General features: G+C 44.6%; 1 protein-coding gene across 8 annotated transcripts in view; it reads left to right on the plus strand.

Moving 5' to 3' along the window:
- Positions 1-23,004, plus strand: part of cdk19 (cyclin dependent kinase 19) — a 329,688-nt gene that overhangs the window by 161,180 nt on the left and 145,504 nt on the right. For all 8 annotated transcript variants that reach the window (XR_013497746.1, XR_013497744.1, XR_013497747.1 and 5 more), the window contains one exon: positions 22,750-23,001. Coding sequence is in view for 4 of the 8 variants with exons in the window: in XM_078212346.1 (XP_078068472.1) it covers positions 22,750-23,001 (252 nt within the window). In the remaining 4 variants the exon portion in view is untranslated. The remainder of the gene's footprint in view (positions 1-22,749; positions 23,002-23,004) is intronic.

A 23,004-nucleotide genomic window follows, 5' to 3' on the forward strand; every position in this document is an offset into this window, starting at 1 on the left:
AGAATGGAGATCTGTTACTAGTGGTGTTCCGCAGGGATCATTGCTGGGACCTCTATTGTTTATAGTATATATAAATGATCTGGAGGAAAATGTGGGTGGTCTGATTTGTAAGTTTGCAGATGACGCAAAGATTGGTGGAGTTGCTGATAATGCCAGTGATTGTCAGAGGATACAACAGGATATAGATAGGTTGGTGACTTGGGCATAGAAATGGCAGATTGAGTTTAACCCGGATAAATGAGAGGTGATGCAATTTGGAGGATCAAATTCAGGTGTGAATTATACTGTAAATGGCAGGACCCTTAGGAATATTAACATACAGAGGGATTGGGGCGTGCAGGTCCACAGTTCCCTAAAAGTGGCAACACGGGTGTCCAAGGAGATTAAGAAGGCAGATGGCATGCTTGCCTTCATCAGCCAGGGCATTGAGTACAAGAGTTGGGAAATCATGTTGCAGCTATATAAAACCTTGGTTAGGCCGCGTTTGGAGTATTGCGTGCAGTTCTGGTCACCACACTACCAGAAGGACATAGAAGCTTTGGAGAGAGTGCAAAGAAGGAAAGAAGGTTCATGAGGATGTTGCCTGGTCTTGCGGGCACTCATTTTAATCCTAGAGAATCATAGAATCCTACAGTGCAGAAGGAGGCTATTTGGCCCATTAAGTCTGCACCGATCACAATCCCACCCAGGCCCTATCCCCATAACCCTTGCACTTACCCTAGCTAGTCCCTCTGATACTAATTTAGCATGGCCAATCCACCTAACCTGCACATCTTTGGACTGTGGGAGGAAACCAGACTACCGGAGGAAATCCATGCAGACACAGGGAGAATGTGCAAACTCCACACAGCCAGTGAAGCCAGGAATCAAACCCAGGTCCCTGGTGCTGTGAGGCAGCAGTGCTAACCACTGTGCCACCGTGCTGGTGTTGGCTGTGAGGAATGGTTGAATAAACTAGGATTGTTTTCACTGGAAAGACAGAGGCTGAGGAGAGATCTGATAGAGGTCTACAAAATTATGAGAGGCATAGAAAGGGTGGATAGTCAGAGGCTTGTTCCGAAGGTGGAAGTGTCAATTACAAGGGGGCACAGGTTCAAGGGGAGAGAGGGAAAATTTAAGGGAGGTGTACGGGGGAAGTTTTTCACACAGAGAGGGGTGGGTGCCTGGAACACGCTGCCAGAGGAGGTGGTGAAAGCAGGCACGTTAGCAACATTTAAGAGGCATTTGGATGTGTACATGAAGAGGGAGGGAATAGAGGGATATGGACCAAGTAAGGGCAGAGGGTTTTTTTTAGTTTAGTTAGGGTATCATGATCGGCACAGGCTTGGAGGGCCAAAGGGCCTGTTCCAGTGCTGTATTTTTCTTTGTTCTTTGTTGTTCTTTGTTCTATAAGGTACACTTAACAGGTTAATAAATAAAATCGGAGCACAGGTTTTCAGGGGTTAAGTAACAGAATGGATAGCTTGCTGACTGCAAGTCAACAGAAGAGTAGAGTTAATGGAGGGGATTTTCCGCCTGCGTTCGCGATGAGCACAAATGGTGATGTGGACCCAAAGTTCCATAACAACTAGAAAACGAGAATTTTGCTGGCAAGATTTCGATTTCTGATTTTCCTCAGGAACACCTCCCCCCCCCCCCCCCCCCCCCGCCCCCCGGCCCCTCCGTCCCCCCGTGATGTAACAAGTTTTCTTGCTAAGGAAGGTTGGAAACCTCATTTCAATTCACTGCCATATTGTCACATCGGCAAGGTTTACAACTGGGTTTTAGAAATGGAAACCCTTTGGCTGGGGAGGGGCATGGCTGAGCACTACCCTGGCACTGCCCCTGCCCCATGGCATATTTTTGTTTCACTATCTGCCATGGTAGGATTCAAACCTGGGTACCCAGAGCAGTATGCTGGGTTTTAGGGTTACCAGTACAGTGACAATACCACTTGGGTGATAACAGCCAAGTCGGCAGCATTGGGACTCACACTTTCACAACCCCAGAGCTCTGGTATCAGATCAGATCTGGATCTTGAACGGGAATGCAGGTTTAGAAGAGTGAAGCAGAGAGAGAAGGTTAGTGAGGGAAAGATAAATTTGGGAAGAGGATATGTCTGGCACAGGAGAAGCTGCTAGTCAGAACTTGAGGAAAGGAAAAGACTGCAAGTCAAAGGTCAGAAAGGGGAGAAGACGGAGGTCGGGGGAGGAAAAGGCTGCAAGTCGGAGATCAGAGAGGGGAGAGGCCACAAATTGAAGGTCAAGGGAGGAAAGGGCTGCAAATTGGAGGGGAACAGTCCGCAGTGACCAAGAGGATTAGGGAGTTAGATTGGCAGCGAGCAGGTGGTACTGTTAGAAAATTACAGTTGTCTGGTATTTTTAATTTAATTGTATTTTAGAAGTTATTTAATTGCCAGTGATGCCCACAACCCAGGAATGAATTTAAAAAAGGCTAACCAAAAGACATGACAAAGTGGTGATGGCATTTCAAATTAAGATTGGGGTGAAAAGAAAACCAGAATTGCTGGAAATCAGAAAAGGACATAAGGACCCATAACTTCCTCGGAGTGGCCATCGCCAGCTGACTGCCACTCTGGAGGGACTTAGACTAGTTTAAATTCCAAGTGCCATCTCCCCTAACCTTCCTCTCTCAGGTTAAAATAGGAGCAGTGAAATGTGCCCCGACTGCATCGCGTGGAGTAACTGGAGCACAGAGAGGAAACACATAACCCCTTTTTATGGCATAGAGGAGTTGGAATGGAAGATGGATTGGAATCAGGTTGGGTGGAGGACGTAACCGATGTCAGGCCGGGTAGGGAACAGGTTCTTGATTGGGGGGTGTGGGTGGGGAGGCCCCTTCAGGGTCGGGCCTGTGGGTGGTGTGGGGGTCCACTGTGAGGGGTGGTAGTTCCCTGGGGGTCTAAGTGTTTAAAATAATTACTCTGGAATTAGAAGTGTTTTTTTTCCTTCTACATTTTTCAGAATAACTATCAGGATAAAACTGGCAGAATCATCTGAAGTTACCAATTTAAATTGCTTTGTCTAATGGCTCCCAGCCCAACGCAGTTCTCCAGGTGAAGATAGCGTTTCTGGATAATTGCTGGTTAAACCCTTACGTGGGAACTTCCAAGAGGGATTCCCCAGCACATATTTGGAGTTCTCCTTCAAATGCATTGCTGGGGAACCAAATCAAACAGAAAATGTTAGAAATATACTACAGAAAAATGTTAAGGTTTAAGGTGCAACATCATTAGAAGATAATTTATTTATAGGTGTTGCCCTTGATGGTGTGCTGACTTCTTGAACCGCTGCAGTCCATGAAATGTAGGTATAGCCAAAGTGCTGCTAGGCATTGAGTTTCAGGATTTTAACCCATTGATAATGAAGGAACAGTGATATATCTCCAAGTCAGGATAGTGTGAGGCTTGGAGGGGACTTGCATTTGGTGGTGGCCCCATGCTTCTGCTGCTCTTGTCCTAGGTCACTGGTATAGTGGGAAATTATGAGGTGCAGGATCTCTAAAAAAATGTGTTGGCCATAGCATTTCAAAATCTACTATTATGTTGTTTTCCTCTGTATCAATCATTTGAGTTCCTAAATGTCAGTCGGACTATGCTTTTTAAAATGAAAAATATTAGTGCCAGTGGCATTTTATTTTGAACTATGTAGTATTTTGAATCATTAGTCTTTAGCACAGCTAGAATTTCATTCTGCATCAATTTAATCATTCAATTCAATACTCTTAACGACATGAATTGCCGAAAATTTCACTTACTTCTGACTGTGGGATGTATGCAGAGTGAACACTGCTTTACTTGATAGGGCACAACTGCAAAAACTGAAGATGATACAAGACTTGGAAGTATTGTAAACTCTGAAGAGGATAGCGATAGACTGCAAGAGGATAGAGAGGCTGGTGGAATGGACAGACGCATAGGAGATTAAATTTAATGTAAGAGGACGATGAAGAGAGGGAATTTGGGAAACTGGGGACAGAAGGGGGAGAATCGAACATGGAAGGGAAAGAGAAAGAATGTGGGGTGGGAGAGGAATGAGAGGTGGAGGAATGGGGAAGGAGAAGGATGTGGAAGGAGGTGAAGAAATGTGGAGAATGTTGTTTGAGGGTAAATCCACATCTGATATGTGGGAGTCTTTTAAAACTCAGTTGTTAACAATTCAGGACAAGTATGTCCCTGTAAAAATGAAGTATAAAGATGGCAAGATTAGGGAACCCTGGATGACATGATAGATTGTGAGCTGAGTGAAAAACAAGAAGGAGGTATACATAAATTTCAGGAAATTGAAAACGTATAAGGTTCTAGAGGAATACAAAGATACCAGGAAAGAGCTTAAACAGGGACTTAAGGCGGCAAAAAGGGGTCATGAAATGTCCTTGATAGTCAGGATTAAGGAGAATCCCAAGGCTTTTTATGCATATGTAAGGAGGAAAAAGGTAGCTAAGGAAAGGGTAGGTCCACTTAAGGACAATGGAGGAAATTTGTGTGTGGAGCCAGATGAGATGGATGAGGTCCTGAACGAATACTTTGCATCAGTATTCACAAAGGAGAAGGATGTGGTGGATGGTGAGTGTAGAAAGGAGGATGTTGACATTCTAGGACATGTTGAGATGAAAAGGGAGGAGTGTTGGAGGTTTTGAAAAACATTAAGGTGGACAAGTCCCCAGGGCCAGTTAGGGTCTATCCCAGAATACTGAGAGAGGTAAGGGAAGAAATTGCTGAGGCCTTGGCCAAAATCTTTGTATCCTCTTTAGCCACGGGCAATGTATCAGAGGATTGGAGAGTTGCTAACATTATTCCCCTGTTTAAGAAGGGCGGAAGAGACAATCTGGGAAATTGGAGGCCTGTTAGCCATACATTAGTGGTGGGGAAATTGTTGGAAAAAATTCTTAGGGACAGGATGTACTCACATCTGGAAGAGAACAGGCTTATAAGCAATAGGCAGCATGGTTTTGTGAAGGGGAGGTCGTGTCGCACAAACTTGATTGAGTTCTTTGTGGAAGTGACAAGAAAAATTGACCAGGGCAGGGCAGTGGATTGTATACATGGACTTTAGTAAAGCCTTCGATAAGGTTCCTCATGACAGGCTGATACAGAAGGTGAAGTCATATGGGATTCAAGGTGAGCTGGTAAGATGGATACAAAACTGGCTTGGACATAGAAGGCAGAGAGTAGCAGTGGAAGGGTACTTTTCTAACTAGAGGTCTGTGACAAGCGGTTTTCCACAAGGATCAGTGCTGGGACCTCTGTTGTTTGTAATATATATAAATGATTTGGAGGAAAATGTAGGTGGTCTGATTAGTAAATTTGCAGATGATACAAAAATTGGGGGAGTAGTGGATAGTGAGGAGGATTGTCTGAGGATACAGCAGGATATAAATCGGCTGGAGACCTGGCCAAAAGGTGACAGATGGAATTTAACCCAGACAAATGTGAGGTGATGCAATTTGGAAGATCTACTGCAGGAGGAAAGTATACAATAAATGGTAGAGCCCTTAGAAATATTTAAAGTTTAAATTTATTTGTTAGTGTCACAAGTAGGCTTACATTAACGTTGCAACGAAGTTGTTCCACTGGAGCAAGCTAAGAGGGAGTGATTGGAGGCAGCAGTGCTGGTGAGAGATTGATTGAATTAATTATTTATTTAATTAGTCAGCTAGTGTGTGTTTTTTTTTGGCCTTTACTTGTTTAAAGTGAAAACCGGAAGTGGGCTGCTAAGGAGTCTGGGAAGGGTTTTTTAAGCGCGCGAAGTATAAAAGGTAGGCTGCAGTATACAGCGGGCAGCGTCGGGAGCGGGCAGTGGAGTGAGTGGGAAGCAGTGTGTGAGCTATAAGGCTTTGGCTCACAGGGCTTCGGGGGACAGGAAGAGCAGGGGTGAGTTTAATTCCTTTTTGCTGTTTCTACCTGGTACTGGCAAGGTATCTAGAGGAGATGGGTGTGCAGGCAGTGCTATGTTCCTCTTGCACTATGTTTGAGGTGAGGGACGACGACAGTGTCCCTGCTGATTACATCTGTGGGAAGTGCACCCATCTGCAGCTCCTCCAAAACCGTGTTAGGGAACTGGAGCTGGAGTTGGATGAACTTAGGATCATTAGGGACGCAGAGGTGGCCGTAGACAGAAGCTTTAGGCATACAGTTACTCCGAGGAATGAAAACAGATGGGTGACGGTGAGAGGGGCTGGGAGGAAGCAGTCCGTGCAGGGATCCCCTGTGGTCATTCCCCTTAGCAACAAGTATTCCGCTTTGGATACGGTTGAGGGGGATGACATACCAGTGGTGAGCCGCAGTGAGAGGATCTCCAGCACTGTGTCCGTCTCTTTGGCTCGGGAGGGTAAGGGGCAGAGCGGGAGGGCAATAGTTATTGGGGACTCGTTAGTTAGAGGGATAGATAGGAGGTTCTGTGGCAGCAAAAGAGACTCACGGATGGTATGTTGCCTACCGGATGCCAAGGTCCGTGACGTCTCAGACCGTGTTTTCCGGATTCTGAAGGGGGAGGAGGAACAGTCACAAGTCGTGGTACACATTAGTACCAACGACATAGGTAAGAGAAGGGACAGGGATTTAAAGCAGGAATTTCTGGAGCTGGGCTGGAAGCTGAGAGCCAAGACAAAACATGTGGTCATCTCTGGTACGTTGCCGGTGCCACGTGATAGCGAGTTGAGGAACAGGGAGAGAGTGCAGTTAAACATGTGGTTGCAGAGATGGTGTAGGAGGGAGGGTTTCAGATACGTGGATAATTGGAACACATTCTGGGGAAGGTGGGACCTGTACAAACAGGACGGGGTGCACCTGAACCAGAGGGGCACCAATATCCGAGGAGGGAAATTTGATACGGCTCTTCAGGGGGGTTTAAACTAATTTGTCAGGGGAGTGGGAAAAGGAGTTGTAGTCCAGAAGTCAGGGAGGGTGGTGAGGTATTGGGGAAGGTATCAGGGTCAAGGGTGGGTACCGGTAGACAGGAAGGTGGGTTGAAGTGTGTCTACTTCAATGCAAGGAGCATCCGGAACAAGGTAGATGAACTTGGGGCGTGGATTGGTACTTGGGACTACGATGTTGTGGCCATTACGGAGACGTGGGTAGAACAAGGACAGGAATGGTTGTTGGACGTTCCGGGCTATAGATGTTTCAGTAAGTGTAGGGAAGCTGGTAAAAGAGGTGGAGGAGTGGCATTGTTAATCAAGGATAGTCTAACGGCTGCGGAAAGGCACTTCGAGGGGGATCTGCACACTGAGGTAATATGGGCTGAGGTTAGAAATAGGAAAGGAGCGGTCACGTTGTTAGGAGTTTACTATAGGCCCCCAAATAGTAATAGAGATGTGGAGGAAGAAATTGCTAAGCAGATTATGGATATGTGTGGGGGTCACAGGGTAGTTGTCATGGGGGACTTTAACTTTCCAAATATTGATTGGAACCTTTGTAGGTCAAATAGTTCGGATGGGGCAGTTTTTGTGCAGTGTGTGCAGGAGGGTTTCCTGACACAATATGTGGATAGGCCGACAGAGGTGAGGCCACATTGGATTTGGTACTGGGAAATGAACCGGGCCAAGTGTCAGATTTGGTTGTGGGAGAGCACTTTGGAGATAGTGACCACAATTCGGTGTCTTTTGTTATTGCAATGGAGAGGGATAGGGCCGTACGGCAGAGCAAGGTTTACAATTGGGGGAGAGGTAATTATGATGCGATTAGGCAAGAATTAGGGGGCATAAGTTGGGAACAGAAACTGTCAGGGAAAGGAACTAATGAAAAGTGGAACTTTTTCAAGGAACAAATACTGGGTGTCCTTGATAGGTATGTCCCTGTCAGGCAGGGAGGAAATGGCCGAGTGAGGGAACCATGGTTCACGAAAGAGGTGGAATGTCTTGTGAAAAGGAAGAGGGAAGCTTATGTAGGGATGAGGAAACAAGGTTCAGATGGCTCGATTGAGGGTTACAAGTTAGCAAGGAATGAGCTGAAAAAGGGGCTTAGGAGAGCAAGGAGGGGACATGAGAAGTCCTTGTCGGGTCGGATCAAGGAAAACCCCAAGGCTTTTTACTCTTATGTGAGGAATAAAAGAATGACCAGGGTGAGGTTAGGGCCGGTCAAGGACAGTAGTGGGAACTTGTGTATGGAGTCAGTAGAGATAGGCGAGGTGATGAATGAATACTTTTCTTCAGTGTTCACCAAGGAGAGGGGCCATGTTTTTGAGGAAGAGAAGGTGTTACAGGCTAATAGGCTGGAGGAAATAGATGTTCGGAGGGAGGATGTCCTGGCAGTTTTGAATAAACTGAAGGTCGATAAGTCCCCTGGGCCTGATGAAATGTATCCTAGGATTCTTTGGGAGGCAAGGGATGAGATTGCAGAGCCTTTGGCTTTGATCTTTGGGTCCTCGCTGTCCACGGGGATAGTGCCAGAGGACTGGAGAATGGCGAATGTTGTTCCTCTGTTTAAGAAAGGGAATAGAAATGACCCTGGTAATTATAGACCGGTTAGTCTTACTTCGGTGGTTGGTAAATTGATGGAAAAGGTCCTTAGGGATGGGATTTACGACCATTTAGAAAGATGCGGATTAATCCGGGATAGTCAGCACGGATTCGTGAAGGGCAAGTCGTGCCTCACAAATTTGATAGAATTTTTTGAGGAGGTAACTAAGTGTGTTGATGAAGGTAGGGCAGTTGATGTCATATACATGGATTTTAGTAAGGCGTTTGATAAGGTCCCCCATGGTTGGCTTATGATGAAAGTGAGGAGGTGTGGGATAGAGGGAAAGTTGGCCGATTGGATAGGTAACAGGCTGTCTGATCGAAGACAGAGGGTGGTGGTGGATGGAAAATTTTTGGATTGGAGGCAGGTTGCTAGCGGAGTGCCACAGGGATCAGTGCTTGGTCCTCTGCTCTTTGTGATTTTTATTAATGACTTAGAGGAGGGGGCTGAAGGGTAGATCAGTAAATTTGCTGATGGCACCAAGATTGGTGGAGTAGTGGATGAGGTGGAGGGCTGTTGTAGGCTGCAAAGAGACATAGATAGGATGCAAAGCTGGGCTGAAAAATGGCAAATGGAGTTTAACCCTGATAAATGTGAGGTGATTCATTTTGGTAGGACTAATTTAAATGTGGATTACAGGGTCAAAGGTAGGGTTCTGAAGACTGTGGAGGAACAGAGAGATCTTGGGGTCCATATCCACAGATCTCTAAAAGTTGCCACTCAAGTGGATAGAGCTGTGAAGAAGGCCTATAGTGTGTTAGCTTTTATTAACAGGGGGTTGGAGTTTAAGAGCCGTGGGGTTATGCTGCAACTGTACAGGACCTTGGTGAGACCACATTTGGAATATTGTGTGCAGTTCTGGTCACCTCACTATAAGAAGGATGTGGAAGCGCTGGAAAGAGTGCAGAGGAGATTTACCAGGATGCTGCCTGGTTTGGAGGGTAGGTCTTATGAGGAAAGGTTGAGGGAGCTAGGGCTGTTCTCTCTGGAGCGGAGGAGGCTGAGGGAAGACATAATAGAGGTTTATAAAATGATGAAGGGGATAGATAGAGTGAATGTTCAAAGACTATTTCCTCGGGTGGATGGAGCTATTACAAGGGGGCATAACTATAGGGTTCGTGGTGGGAGATATAGGAAGGATATCAGAGGTAGGTTCTTTACGCAGAGAGTGGTTGGGGTGTGGAATGGACTGCCTGCAGTGATAGTGGAGTCAGACACTTTAGGAACATTTAAGCGGTTATTGGATAGGCACATGGAGCACACCAGGATGGTAGGGAGTGGGATAGCTTGATCTTGGTTTCAGATAAAGCTCGGCACAACATCGTGGGCCGAAGGGCTTGTTCTGTGCTGTACTGTTCTATGTTCTATGTACTGTGAAAATCCCCTAGTCACCACATTCCTGCACATGTTCGGGTAAATATTAGCATATAGAGGGATTTAGGCATGCAGATCCACAGTTCCCTGAAGATGGCAACTCAGGTGGACAAGGTGGTCAAGAAGGCATATGGCACGCTGGCCTTCATCGGTCAGAGCATTAAGTATAAGAATTGGAAAATCATGTTACAGCTGTATAAGACTTTGGTTAGTCTGCATTTGGAGTGCTGTGTACAATTCTGGATGCCACACTATCGGAAGGATGTTGATGCATTGGAAAGGGTGCAAAAGAGATTTACCAGGATGTTGCCTGGTTTGGAGGATATGGACTATGAAGAAAGATTGAACAAACTTGGATTGTTTTCATTGGAGCATCGGAGGATGAGGGGGGACCTGATAGAGATTTACAAGATTATGACAGGCCTGGATAGAGTGAATAGTCAGAGTCTTTTTCCCAGGGTCAAAGGGTCAATTACTTGGGGGCATAGGTTGAGAGTGAGGGGGTAAAGTTTAAAAGAGATGTAAGGGGCAATTTTTTCACACGGAGGGTGGTGAGTGCCTGGAACGCGCTGCCAGAAGAGGTGGTGGAAGCAGATTCTATAACAATTTTCAAGAGGCTTCTGGATAGATACATGAATAGGCGGGAATAGAGTAATATGGACCACATAGAGGCCAGAAGATATTAGATTAGAGAGGCACCTGTGTTGGCACAGACTTGGTGGGCCGAAGGGCCTGTTCCTGTGCTACACTGTTATTTTTCTTTGATTTGTGGGGGAGGGGAGGAAGAGTGGGAGGAGAAATAGTCGAGCGGAAGGGACAGGGTGGACTCTGATCTGCTTCCCCAGGTTGCTGGATTGGGAGTATGGGGCAGCCTTTCGTAGGGTGAATTTAAATACCGGGTGTGAATCATGCAGTCAGGAGCTAGGGCAGAGGAACTGTCACCTAGCAAGATCCCCTGATGAATCCTCTGACAATAGAATCACAGAAATGTTATGGTGCAGAAAGAGGCCATTTAGCCCATCGTGCACCGCTGTCCAAACAAGCATCATGACTTAGTATTATTCCCTGCCTCTTTTCCGTACCCTTGCACATTGTTTCTATTCAAGTAATTATCTAATGCCGTCATGAATGACACGATTGAACCTGCCTCCAACACACTTCCAGATGGTGCATTCCCTCTTGTCATGTGAAAAAGATTTTTCTCACACCACATTTTCTTCTTCTGCAAATCACTTTAAATCTATGCCCTCTCATTCTCGATCCTTTTACAAATGGGAACAGTTGCTCCCTATCTGCTCTGACCAGCCCTCCCATGATTTTGAACATCTCTATCAAATCTCTTCTTAGGCTTTTTCTTTTCAAGGAGAACAGTCCCAACCTCTCCAATCTATCCTCATTACTGAATTAGTAATTCTCATCCCTGGAACCATTCTTGCAAACCTCTTGTCCAATGCACTCGCATCCTTCCTATAGTGTGGCTCCCAGAACTGTACACAATGTTCTAACTAAGGTCAACATAATCTCCTTGCTCTTGTTCTGTATGCCCTACTAATAAAATCCAGAGTACGATATGCTTTATCAACTGCTCTCTCCACTTGTCCTGTCGCCATCAACGATTTATGCACATATACATCCAGGTCCCTCTGCTCCTGCACCTGTTAAAAAATTTTACCCTTATTTTGTATTGTCTTTCCATGTTCTTCCTACCAAAATGCATAACCTCACACTTCTCCGCATTAAACTTCATCTGTCACCTATCTACCCACTCCACCAACTTGTCTACATCCTTTTGAAGTTCTACACTGTCCTCATCACAGTTTACAATACTTCCATGTCTTATGTCATCTGCAAACTTTGAAATTGTCCTTTGCGCACCAAGATCTAGATCATTAATATGTATCAGGAAAAGCACAGGTCCCAGTATTGACCTTTGGGGAACACTACGACATATCTTCCATGCCCAAATAATATCCATTGACCATTACTCTCTGCTTCCTGTTATTGAGGTAATTTTGTATCCACGTTGCTATTGTGCTTTTTATTCCATGAGCTATAACCATCTTCATCATTTACTGAATGAACAAAGTGCAAGCAGATCAGTGCGAAGTATTGTTCCCCTTAGAGCTAACTCCCCGTCTTAATAACACCAGAGCCAACATGAGAAAAAAAAATGCAAGTACAAAATAGGTGCTGCAATGTTTTTAGAAAACAGGAAATATTCAGCAGGTCTGGAAGCATCTGTGGAGTGAGAAACAGGATGGCTTCAGGTACATGATGGTCGTGGTTTTCCTAAGTATAGTACTGGAAAGTACTGAAGAGAGGCAACAGTTAACACCATATTAGTGCTCGGTTAGGTTAAACTTTTGCAAACATGCTTAATGGAATTATTTTTATATTAAATTGACCAAAAAATGGTCCAGGAATGGATTTAGGTGCTTGAGCAGATCTCCAGAACTGCTGATCTTGGCCATGTAGTCAATCAGTCACATAACACTCACTCAGTGATCAATATATGGATCACAAAGATTAATTGAAATGGAAGATAGCCATAGTAATGAAAGTGATGCCCCCTCATACGCAGTTAGTGCAGTATAAAGTGGTTCATGGGGTGCCAGTCAAACAGCTGCTTTTTCCGGTGTCGAGCTTCTTGAATTTTGAAGCTGAATTCATCCAGGCAAGTGGAGAATATTCCATCACACTCTGAACTTTTGGATGAGTGGACAGGTTTTGGGGAGTCAGCTCCCCAGAATGTCCAGCCTCTGACCTATTCTTGTAACCACAGTATTTGTGTGACTAATCCAGTTCAATTTCTGGTCAATGTTAACACCCAGAATGTTGATAGTGGAGGTTTCAGCGATGGTATGCCACTGAATGTCATGGGGAAATGGTTAGATTCTCTGTTGTTGGAGATGGTCATTGCCTGGCACTTACGTGACGCTAATGCCTCCTAGCAGCCCAAGCCTGAATTTTGTCCAGGTCCTCCTGCATATGAACACGGACAGCTTTTGTATGTGTGGATGAAGCTGAATACTGTGCAATCATCAGTAAACATTCCCATTCTGACCTTATGATGGAGGGAAGGTCATTGATGAAGCAGCTGAAGATGGTTGGACCTATCATAGAAACCAGAAGCAAGAGTAGGCCATTCGGATCTTCGAGCCTACTCCGCCATTCATTTTGATCATGGCTGATTTGATCATCCCTTTCCCCCATATCCCTTGATCCCTTTAGCCCCAAGAGCTATATCTAATTTCTTCTTGAAATCACACAATTTCTTGGCCTCACCTACACTCTGTGGTCGTGAATTCCACACATTCACCACCCTCTGGGTGAAGAAATTTCTCTTCACCTCAGTTCTAAAAGGTTTACCCCTTATCCTCAAACTATGACGCGTAGTTCTGGACTCCCTCACTATTGGGAACATTCTTTCTGAATCTACCCTGACTAACCCTGGTAGAATTTTATAAGTTTCTATGAGATCCTCTCTCACTCTTCTAAACTCCAGTGAACATAATCCTAACTGACTTAGTCTCTCCTCATATGATAGACCTGCCATCCCAGGACCTGGACATTACCTTGAGGATTTTCTGTTGAACTTTTGTCCTGGGACTGAGATGATTAGCCTCCAACAACCACAACCATCTTCCTTTGTGCCAGGTATGACTCCAACCAGCGGAGATTTTTCCCCTGATTTCCACTGACTTCAGTTTTGCTAGGGCTCCTTACTGCCTCACTTGGTGAAATGCTGCCTTAATGTCAAGGGCAGTGACTCTCACCTCACCTCTGGAGTTCAGCTCTTTTGTCCATGTTTGAACCAACAATGTATGAGGTCAGGAGCTGAGTGGCTCTTGCAGAATCCAGGCTGAGCTTCAGTGAGCAGGTTATTGCTGAGTAAGTGCTGCTTGATAGCACTGTTGACACCATTCCATCATTTGGCTGATGATTAAGAGTTGACTGATGGGGCAGTAATTGGCTGTGTTGAATTTGCTCTGCTTTTTGTCTACAGGACATACCTGGGCAATTTCCCACATAGCCAGATAGATACTAGTGTTGTAGCTTAACTGGAATAACTTAGCTAAGGACTAAAATGTGATAATTACATCCTGTCGCATGAAAAATAATTAATGGATTATTTTTCAGCAACCGATTCAGAGTTTAGCTACTTGTGAATTCAAGCTGAAAATTAAAACTGAGGTTTAATTTTCATGAATGGATTTCAGCAACTTGCTCTTTAAAAATATATTCCATATCGAAGAACACCTTCAGTGGCAAACAGGCAGACTTGTTCATTCTTCTGGTGAGTTTGGTTTGACTATCAACATCAGGAAGAAAAATGTCACGATCCAGGATGTTTCCATTTCACCATCACTTTGACAATGTGACACTGGAGTGTTGTTTGCTTCACTCATCTGGGCTTTGCAATCAGCAGCAATCTGGCACTTGATGCTGAAATCAACACACACATTACAAAAGGTCCAAGCTGAGTAAGAGAGTGTGGACCAACAGTAACCTTACTGAGAACACCAAACTGTGAGCCTGCCAAAACTGCAACCTCAGCACACTCCACTATTGTAGTGAGACCTGGACAACAGATGTTGGGCAGGAGAAAAGGCTGAACAGTTTCCACCTTTGCTGTCTGTATGCTCAGTATCTCTTGGCAGGGCAAGGTTACCAACTCAGAGGATTTGGAGAATGCTATTTCCATCAGCATACATACAGCACAAAGCCAAGAATGTTTATGCTGCCTCAGCCATATTTATTGGAAGAATGATGCCCATGGATACCCAATGGTCATTTGTATGGTGAGCTAGGCACTGGTTCATGACCTCCTTGGTCTCCATACCTCCACTACAAGGACTCCTGCTAGCGAGATATGACAACTGAGACAGTCGCTAATGACCATGACATCTGGAGATTGATTGTTTGGAAGGGCATTGGAAGAGGGGGGCAGAAACAGAAAGTTCAGCTGGCTAAGAGGGTCCAGAGAAAACAGGCCAGCAAAACATGCAACTTCTCAGCCCACTATCTTCTGCAAATGTGGCAGAGACAAATGCCAGTGTGGGGCTCCTGTACCACACCAGACAATGCTTAACACAGAGTTGCCCATCACTGCAAGCCATCATCTCGTCGGACTGAAAGCTGCCAATGAACCAATTGCAAAACCAAACTGATTTTCTTTCCGAAGACTACTCAGTGTTCCATTCCATGACAAAGAGGCTTCTTCCAATGCTGCCTACCATTCTGACAAAAACTGTAATGTGCATTTAGTGCACATTAGAAGCACCTGACCTCAGGACAACACTTTTCCCTTTGAGCACAGCTAAGCAGATAGAAATCCCCCATCCTTGAGGAACAAAGCAGATGATGTGAATGGAGAATGTAGTCTTGAGTGAATGATTTTTGATCATTTCCAAAAACTAAGGTCATTCATTACTGTAAAAGTTAAATAAGCAACGAGTGTAATATATTTCCCTTTGCCATCATAATTCTTTCAGGATGCAAAACAATTGCACTGAAGACCATATTGCATATTATGCCAATAGCATTTTACCTTTGTTAACGCAGATCTTATTGAGTAAGCAGGAACTGCACGTGACTGGAACAAAGTAACTGGTATTTCCACAGTTGATTTAGAAACAATAATAAACATTGTGTCAGGGGTTTCTGTTGAAATACTGTACTGTTTATCATAGGCTGGTTGCAGCAGAGAAGGAGGCCGTTTAGCCCTTCAGCCCTCTTGTCCGTTGACTCTGTAAGAGCAAGCCTCAGCTACCTGCCCTTTCCCTGAAGGCCTGCAATTTCTTTCTCTGGTTGTTTAGCCAATTCCATTTTGTAAGTTACAATTGTATGTCCTTCCACCACACTCTCAGGCAGTACATTCCAGATCCTAACCAATTGCTGCAGTTTTAACTTGTATTGTCATTGTTTCTTTGGGCAAACGCCTTGAGTTGTGATCCTCTGGTTCTCAACTCTTTTGCTAAAGGTAACAGTTTCTATATATCTGTCTAGATCCCCTCACGATTTTTAACATCTCTATCAAATCTCCCTCTCAACCTTCTCTTTTCTAAGGAGAACAATCCGAGTTTCTCCAATCAATCAATATAACTGAAGTTTTTCCTACCTTGGATCATTCTCATAAATCTTTTCTGCACCCTCTCTAAAGCCTTCACATCCTCCTGAAAGTGCAGCTACCATTTATATCCTTCATCCTATTGAACAACAAGGTGTTGCACACCACATGAATGACTAAGATATTTGCTTCGTCAGTTTACCCCAGCCAACTTTTAGTTTTGTGCATTCATGTTCAACAAGGCAGTAAATAGATATATAAATAGTATGTTAATCACATTCTTTGCACTTATCAAAATTGCACAGAGTGTCTGATTAGACATCTTGCTGTTTGAAATATGGTCACATGTAAACCTGCAACTGTACCATGGTATGTTATAATGTACTCCAACTGTCCTACTTATCAGCATTCAGCTGACCTTATCAGCAGCCAACAGACCTTTTTATCAGCAGTGTTGGTTGCCCGACAATTGCCCCATTTAAGTAAAGTTTATTTATTAGTCACAAGTAAGGCTTACATTAATACAGCAATGAAGTTACTGTGAAATTCCCCCAGTCGCCACACTTCGGTGCCTGTTCGGGTCAATGCACCTAACCAGCACGTCTTTCAGACTGTGGAAGGAAACCGGAGCACCCGGAGGAAACCGGAGCAGACACGGGGAGAACGTGCAGATTCCGCACAAACAGTGACCCAAGCCAGGAATTGAACCCGGGTCTCTGGTATTGTGAGGCAGCAGTGCTAACTACTGTGCCACCGTGCCACCCCATTTTTACCACCGCTCATTAGTGGATTCCAATTCTGAACAGGCGGGCAACAGACCACAGCGGCAATCTTCCAAGCCATGGCCTCTTTTTTTGCCACAGCAGGCATATATTTCACATACTTCTGGTCCAGCTAGCGGCTTTGCAGCTTTTGGCAGCAGTTGCAGGTGGGCTCTTGTCTCTTTAAAGGGACAGGAGACCTTATGGCAGCTAATTAGTTGCTAGAAGTGTTCAAAATATGGCTCGGGAAGATCCCTAAGCACTTGTTGTAACCCCACTGTTCAAGAAGGGAACAAGAAAAAAGATGGAAAATTATAGGCCAATTAGCCTAACCTCAGTTGTTGGCAAAATTCTAGAATCCATCGTTAAGGATGAGATTTCTAAATTCTTGGAAGTGCAGGGTCGGATTAAGACAAGTCAGCATGGATTTAGTAAGGGGAGGTCGTGCCTGACAAACCTGTTAGAGTTCTTTGAAGAGATAACAAATAGGTTAGACCAAGGAGAGCCAATGGATGTTATCTATCTTGACTTCCAAAAGGCCTTTGACAAGGTGCCTCACGGGAGACTGCTGAGTAAAATAAGGGCCCATGGTATTCGAGGCAAGGTACTAACATGGATTGACGATTGGCTGTCAGACAGAAGGCAGAGAGTTGGGATAAAAGGTTCTTTCTCAGAATGGCAACCGGTGACAAGTGGTGTCCCGCAGGGTTCAGTGTTGGGGCCACAGCTGTTCTCTTTATATATTAACGATCTAGATGACGGGACTGGGAGCATTCTGGCCAAGTTTGCCGATGATACAAAGATAGGTGGAGGGGCAGGTAGTATTGAGGAGGTGGGGAGGCTGCAGAAAGATTTAGACAGTTTAGGAGAGTGGTCCAAGAAGTGGCTGATGAAATTCAACGTGGGCAAGTGCGAGGTCGTACACTTTGGAAAAAAGAATAGAGGCATGGACTATTTTCTAAACGGTGACAAAATTCATAATGCTAAAGTGCAAAGGGACTTGGGAGTCCTAGTCCAGCATTCTCTAAAGGTAAACTTGCAGGTTGAGTCCGTAATTAAGAAAGCAAATGTAATGTTGTCATTTATCTCAAGAGGCTTGGAATACAAAAGCAGGGATGTACTTCTGAGGCTTTATAAAGCACTGGTTAGGCCCCATTTGGAGTACTGTGAGCAATTTTGGGCCCCACACCTCAGGAAGGACATACTGGCACTGGAGCGGGTCCAGCGGAGATTCACACGGATGATCCCAGGAATGGTAGGCCTGACATACGATGAACGTCTGAGGATCGTGGGATTATATTCATTGGAGTTTAGGAGGTTGAGGGGAGATCTGATAGAAACTTACAAGATAATGAACGGCTTAGATAGGATGGACGTAGGGAAGTTGTTTCCATTAACAGGGGAGACTAGGACGCGGGGGCACAGCCTTAGAATAAAAGGGAGTCACTTTAGAACAGAGATGAGGAGAAATTTCTTCAGCCAGAGAGTGGTGGGTCTGTGGAATTCATTGCCACAGAGGGCTGTGGAGGCCGAGACGTTGAGCGTCTTCAAGACAGAAATTGATAAATTCTTGATTTCTCGAGGAATTAAGGGCTATGGGGAGAGAGCGGGTAAATGGAGTTGAAATCAACCATGATTGAATGGTGGAGTGGACTCGATGGGCCGAATGGCCTTACTTCCGCTCCTATGTCTTATGGTCTTATGGTCTTACCGAGAAAGGTAGTTGCTCCTGAGACTGCAAGGAGAAGATATTACCTCTATTTTAGTTGCCCATGCAGGGTGGCAGGAAGTCACTTTTCCAAAGGGCCTGCCAGACAGACCCTATTGAGCAGGAGGGACTCTGTGGGTGACCACTTTACACCATGGAGCATCCGGTTCCAATGGTTCTGCCTTGAAAAGTCGCAGGGAGATCACCTCTTGTAGATGGCAGTTTCACTATGCAGAAATGGGCCACTCTGCCGATGCCCTGGACAGATGGCCTTCAATTGCACATTTAATTAGTTAAAATGACTTAGCTGCTGTCGTTCCGACCACTGTTAAATGACTGCAATGGCACCAACTCCAGGCACCACCCCCAGCCTCCTAGCAGGCCACTCGGGAGCCAGTAAAATTTTGCCTCCATGTACAATGGTGCCACACTACAAATAATTAAAGCTTAAGCAACATGTGGGCACTGGGAACAGAAAATACAGCAAATACTCAGCAGGTCAGGCAGTTTCTGTGGAGAGAGAAACAGTTAACATTTCAGTCTAATGGCCTGAATAACAGCTTGCCAGGTAGCAATATTGACAAAAGATTTATGCTGCATGGACAGTTCCAAAGGAGAAATTCAAAGATAGCATTAATGGTAGGGAAGATTCAATAACCTGCTTGTACTGAGTAGTTTTGCAGTTTGCCAAGGTTACCGTTGTTCTAGAATCTACACAATTAATATTACAATATTGATTTAAACCCAGAGAAAAGCAGAACGGTGAAGACAGTTGATAGTATTTCAGGAAGTCATTTAATACTTTTCAACCTAGCATACTGATTGTCAAGGTGTGTACCCACAGTAAAGAAGTCAGAGAATCAGGCTGGTTTGATGCTTAGCTAGAAACTAGACACTAAAGGATGCTGGTAAGTTGGAGGCATTGAACTGAAAACCGCTTGCCAATGGAGTCACATAGAGTTCATTGTTTATATTTTAATCAATGATTTATAGGATAGAATATTTAAATATGATAATTTAGCTTTGCAAATTTCACAAAATTAGTTCAAAAGCCAATGATGCTAGTCAATGTATGATATTCTGAAGTAAGTTGCAACACAGTGGCACAGTGGTTAGCACTGCTGCCTCACAGCCCCAGGGACCCGGGTTCCATTCCAGCTTTGGGTCACTGTCTTTGTGGCATTTGTACATTCTCCCCATGTCTGCGTGGGTTTCCTCCTGATGCTCCGGTTTCCCCCCACAGTCCAAAGATGTGCGGGTCAGGTTGATTATCCATAAATTGTCCCTTAGTGTTAGGGGGATTAGCAGGGTAATATGTGGAGTAGAGGAGATAAGGCCTGGGTGGGAATTGTTGTCGGTGCAGACTCGATGGGCTGAATGGCCTTCTTCTGCACTGTAGGGATTCTATGATTCTAAGTTGAAGTGGAATTAACTGTGGGAACATTATTGCGAAGTTTAAAGCTAAGTGCCCATTTTGCTGATGTCCATATACACCCAAAGTTTCTGCCAATTTTACTAACATCACCTGTAAATAAAGAGTTGAAACAGGCAGAAATCAGCATAAGCATTCGGACCCAAGGAAAGTGTCAAACTCATTATCATATATTTATTTTTAAAGCCATCTATCATTTGTGCATATAATCATGAAATCTTTTCAATTTTTAATGTGACTCACATTGATTCCCTAAAAATGAATTTAAAGAGCTTAAAAAATTTTGCTAGGATAATGCACAATTAATGGGAGAATACTGAGAGATGTAGAGAAAGTGAGGGACCTTGGGAGTGAATGTTTGCAAATCTCTGACGTAGCTGGACAGGTCAATAAGGTGGTTAAGAAGGCTTTTGGAATCTTTTCCTTTATTAGCGGAAGTATAAAATATAAGAGCAGGGAGATTATGCTCGAACTGTATAAATCATTAGTTAGGCCACGACTTAAGTACCGTGCACGGTTCTGATCACCTCATTACAGAAAAGATGTAATTGCATTAGATAGGATACAGTAGAGATTTATGAGGATATGGCCAGGACTGGAAAAGTGCAGATATGAGGAAAGATTGGATAGGCCTTGGACCTGGAAAAAATTATTAATTTTGCTTCCAATTTCCACCCCTCTATCACTTTCATGGACACTTCTCCTCCCTTCCTTGACCTCTCTGTCTCCATTTCTGGTGATAGACTGTCCACCAGTACCCGTTGCAAGCCCACTGACTCCCACAGCAGTCTTGACCACAGCTCTTTACATCCCACATCCTGCATCAGTTCCCTCGCCTCCATTGCATCTGTTCCGATGATACCACTTTACAAAATGACGCTGCTGATATGCCTTCCTTCTTCCTTAATTGTGGTTTTTCAGCCATTGTGGTTGACAGGTCCTCACTTTTCACTTCACCAGCATCCACATTCAAAGGATCATTCTCCGCCTTTTCCACCAACTCCAGCATGATGCTATTACTAAATACATCTTCCCCTCACTCCCCTGTCAGTATTCCACAGGGACCGTTCCCTCCAGGACACCCTGGTTCACATCCAACATCTCACCCCCTACCCACGGCAACTTAGCATGCAATCGTCTTAAGGTGCAACACCTGCCCTTTTCCTTCCTCCCTGCTCACCATCCCAGGTCCCAGACAATCCTTTTTCAGGTGAAGCAGTGCTTCATATACCCCTCCTTTAATCTGGTCTATTGCATCCATTGCTCCCAGCGTGGTCTACTCTACATCGGAGAGACCAACCACAGACTGGATGATCATTTTGCAGAACATGTTTGGTCCGTCTGCAAGCAGGACCCAGACCTTCCTGTCACTTGGCATTTCAACACACCATCCTGCTCTCGTGTTCACACGTCCGACCTTGGCCTATTGCAATGTTCCAGTGAAGCCCAATGCAAACTGGAGAAACAGCACCTCATCTTCCAATTAGGCATTTTACAACTTTCCGATTTAACATTGAGTTCAACATATTCAGACCATGAACTCTCCTCCACATTCAGCCCATTTCCATTTATTATATTTTATTTAATTTCTTTTTATCTTATTAATCCATTTTTATTACTTTATATTCTTCTTCTTATTTTTAATTTTCATTTCTTCCATCATTTCATTTGTCCACTTCTTTAAAATCTCACTTTCCATCTCGTTTTCACCCCCCACTCCCCCCAATCCACTAGGGCTGAACTAACCATCTGCCACATGCCTCAGATTGTCCTTTGACGCTCTGCAACTTTGTTCTGCAACTTACACATTCTGATCTCTTAATGGGCTGCTATTAGTACCATTCTCAGCCTTTACTACAACCATTTGCATTCCCTCTGTCTTTTTGTCCATAACATCTTTGTCAATTACAACCCCCCCGCCCCTTACATTACAAAACTGGTCCTATTTTCTTTGTCTTCAGCTCCGACGAATGGTCGAGAATGAAAACATTAGCTCTATTCTCTCTCCACAGCTGCTGTCTGACCTGATGTGTTTTTCCAGCATTTTCTATTTTTGTTTAGGATAGGTGAGGGTTGCTCTCCTTGGAATAGAGGAAGCTGAGAGGAGATTTGATTGTGGTGTACAAAATTGTGAAGGACCTAGGAAGAGAGGGTGGGAAGGGCTTAGTTATCTTAACATAGAGGTCAGTGACTAGGGGCCATAGATTCAAAGTGATTAGGGGGAGATGAGCAAAGGTTTTTCCATCCGGAAGCAGAAGGAGCAGGGGTGTGGAACTCACTGCCTGAGGGGTGGTAGAGGCAGTAACCCTCAACTTATTTAAAATGTGTCTCGATATGCACCTCAAGTGCCATAACAAGGAAGTCTATGGATCAAATGCTGGGAAGTGGGATTAGTCTCCATTTTTGGAGACCAGTAGTGATTCTCGCCAGGTTCCCGTTGCACCCAAGAGTTGGAGAATCCCAACAGGAACCAAATTATGTCCGGACATGGTTGCTGGGAGAATCCCAATGGAGGTTTGTACTGGCACTAAACAAGCTAGGCCCCCTCACCAGTGTTTCTCCAACCCTGTGTCGCCCCAACGCAATCTGCACAGGGCGCAATGCGGCCAGAAAATCATGGCTATTAAGTTTAAATGGATACACTATATTGACCAGTCGTCATCTGCCAAAACATGGTTGCATTGTTCTTACAGTATGTGGAAAACTTGCACATAGTTAGTTGTTAGCAAGCACTATTTGCAACTTTAAATTTTTAGCTCTCAGTCAGGCCTCTGAACTTCAAATCCCTTATATTGATGATTACAGTCAATGATGAAATTACTGTTATCTGTTATTACTTATGTTTCTTCAATGCAAACCTAAGGTCATTTGTATAAATTATCAGGACTATGAAGCTGTTGGGGTTGTGGATAGATTAATTACTCTGCACCTTATCTTGGATAACAGAATCAGCAGCAAACCCAGCAACACCAGCAGCAGACAACACAACAGAATCAACAGCAACAGCAAGCACCCCAACAACAAAACAGCACACAGACAAACGGAACAGCTACTGGAGGAGGAGGTGGTGGAGGGGCTGGAGGAGGCCTACAGCATAACCAGGACAGTGCTCTCAATCAGGGACCGCCAAACAAGAAACCTCGACTAGGTACATCAGCTACAACCTCTGGTGGCTCGACCGTGCCAACTGATTACCAGGTA

This window comes from Mustelus asterias, chromosome 5 (assembly GCF_964213995.1).
Source record: "Mustelus asterias chromosome 5, sMusAst1.hap1.1, whole genome shotgun sequence".
Lineage (NCBI taxonomy): Eukaryota > Metazoa > Chordata > Chondrichthyes > Carcharhiniformes > Triakidae > Mustelus > Mustelus asterias.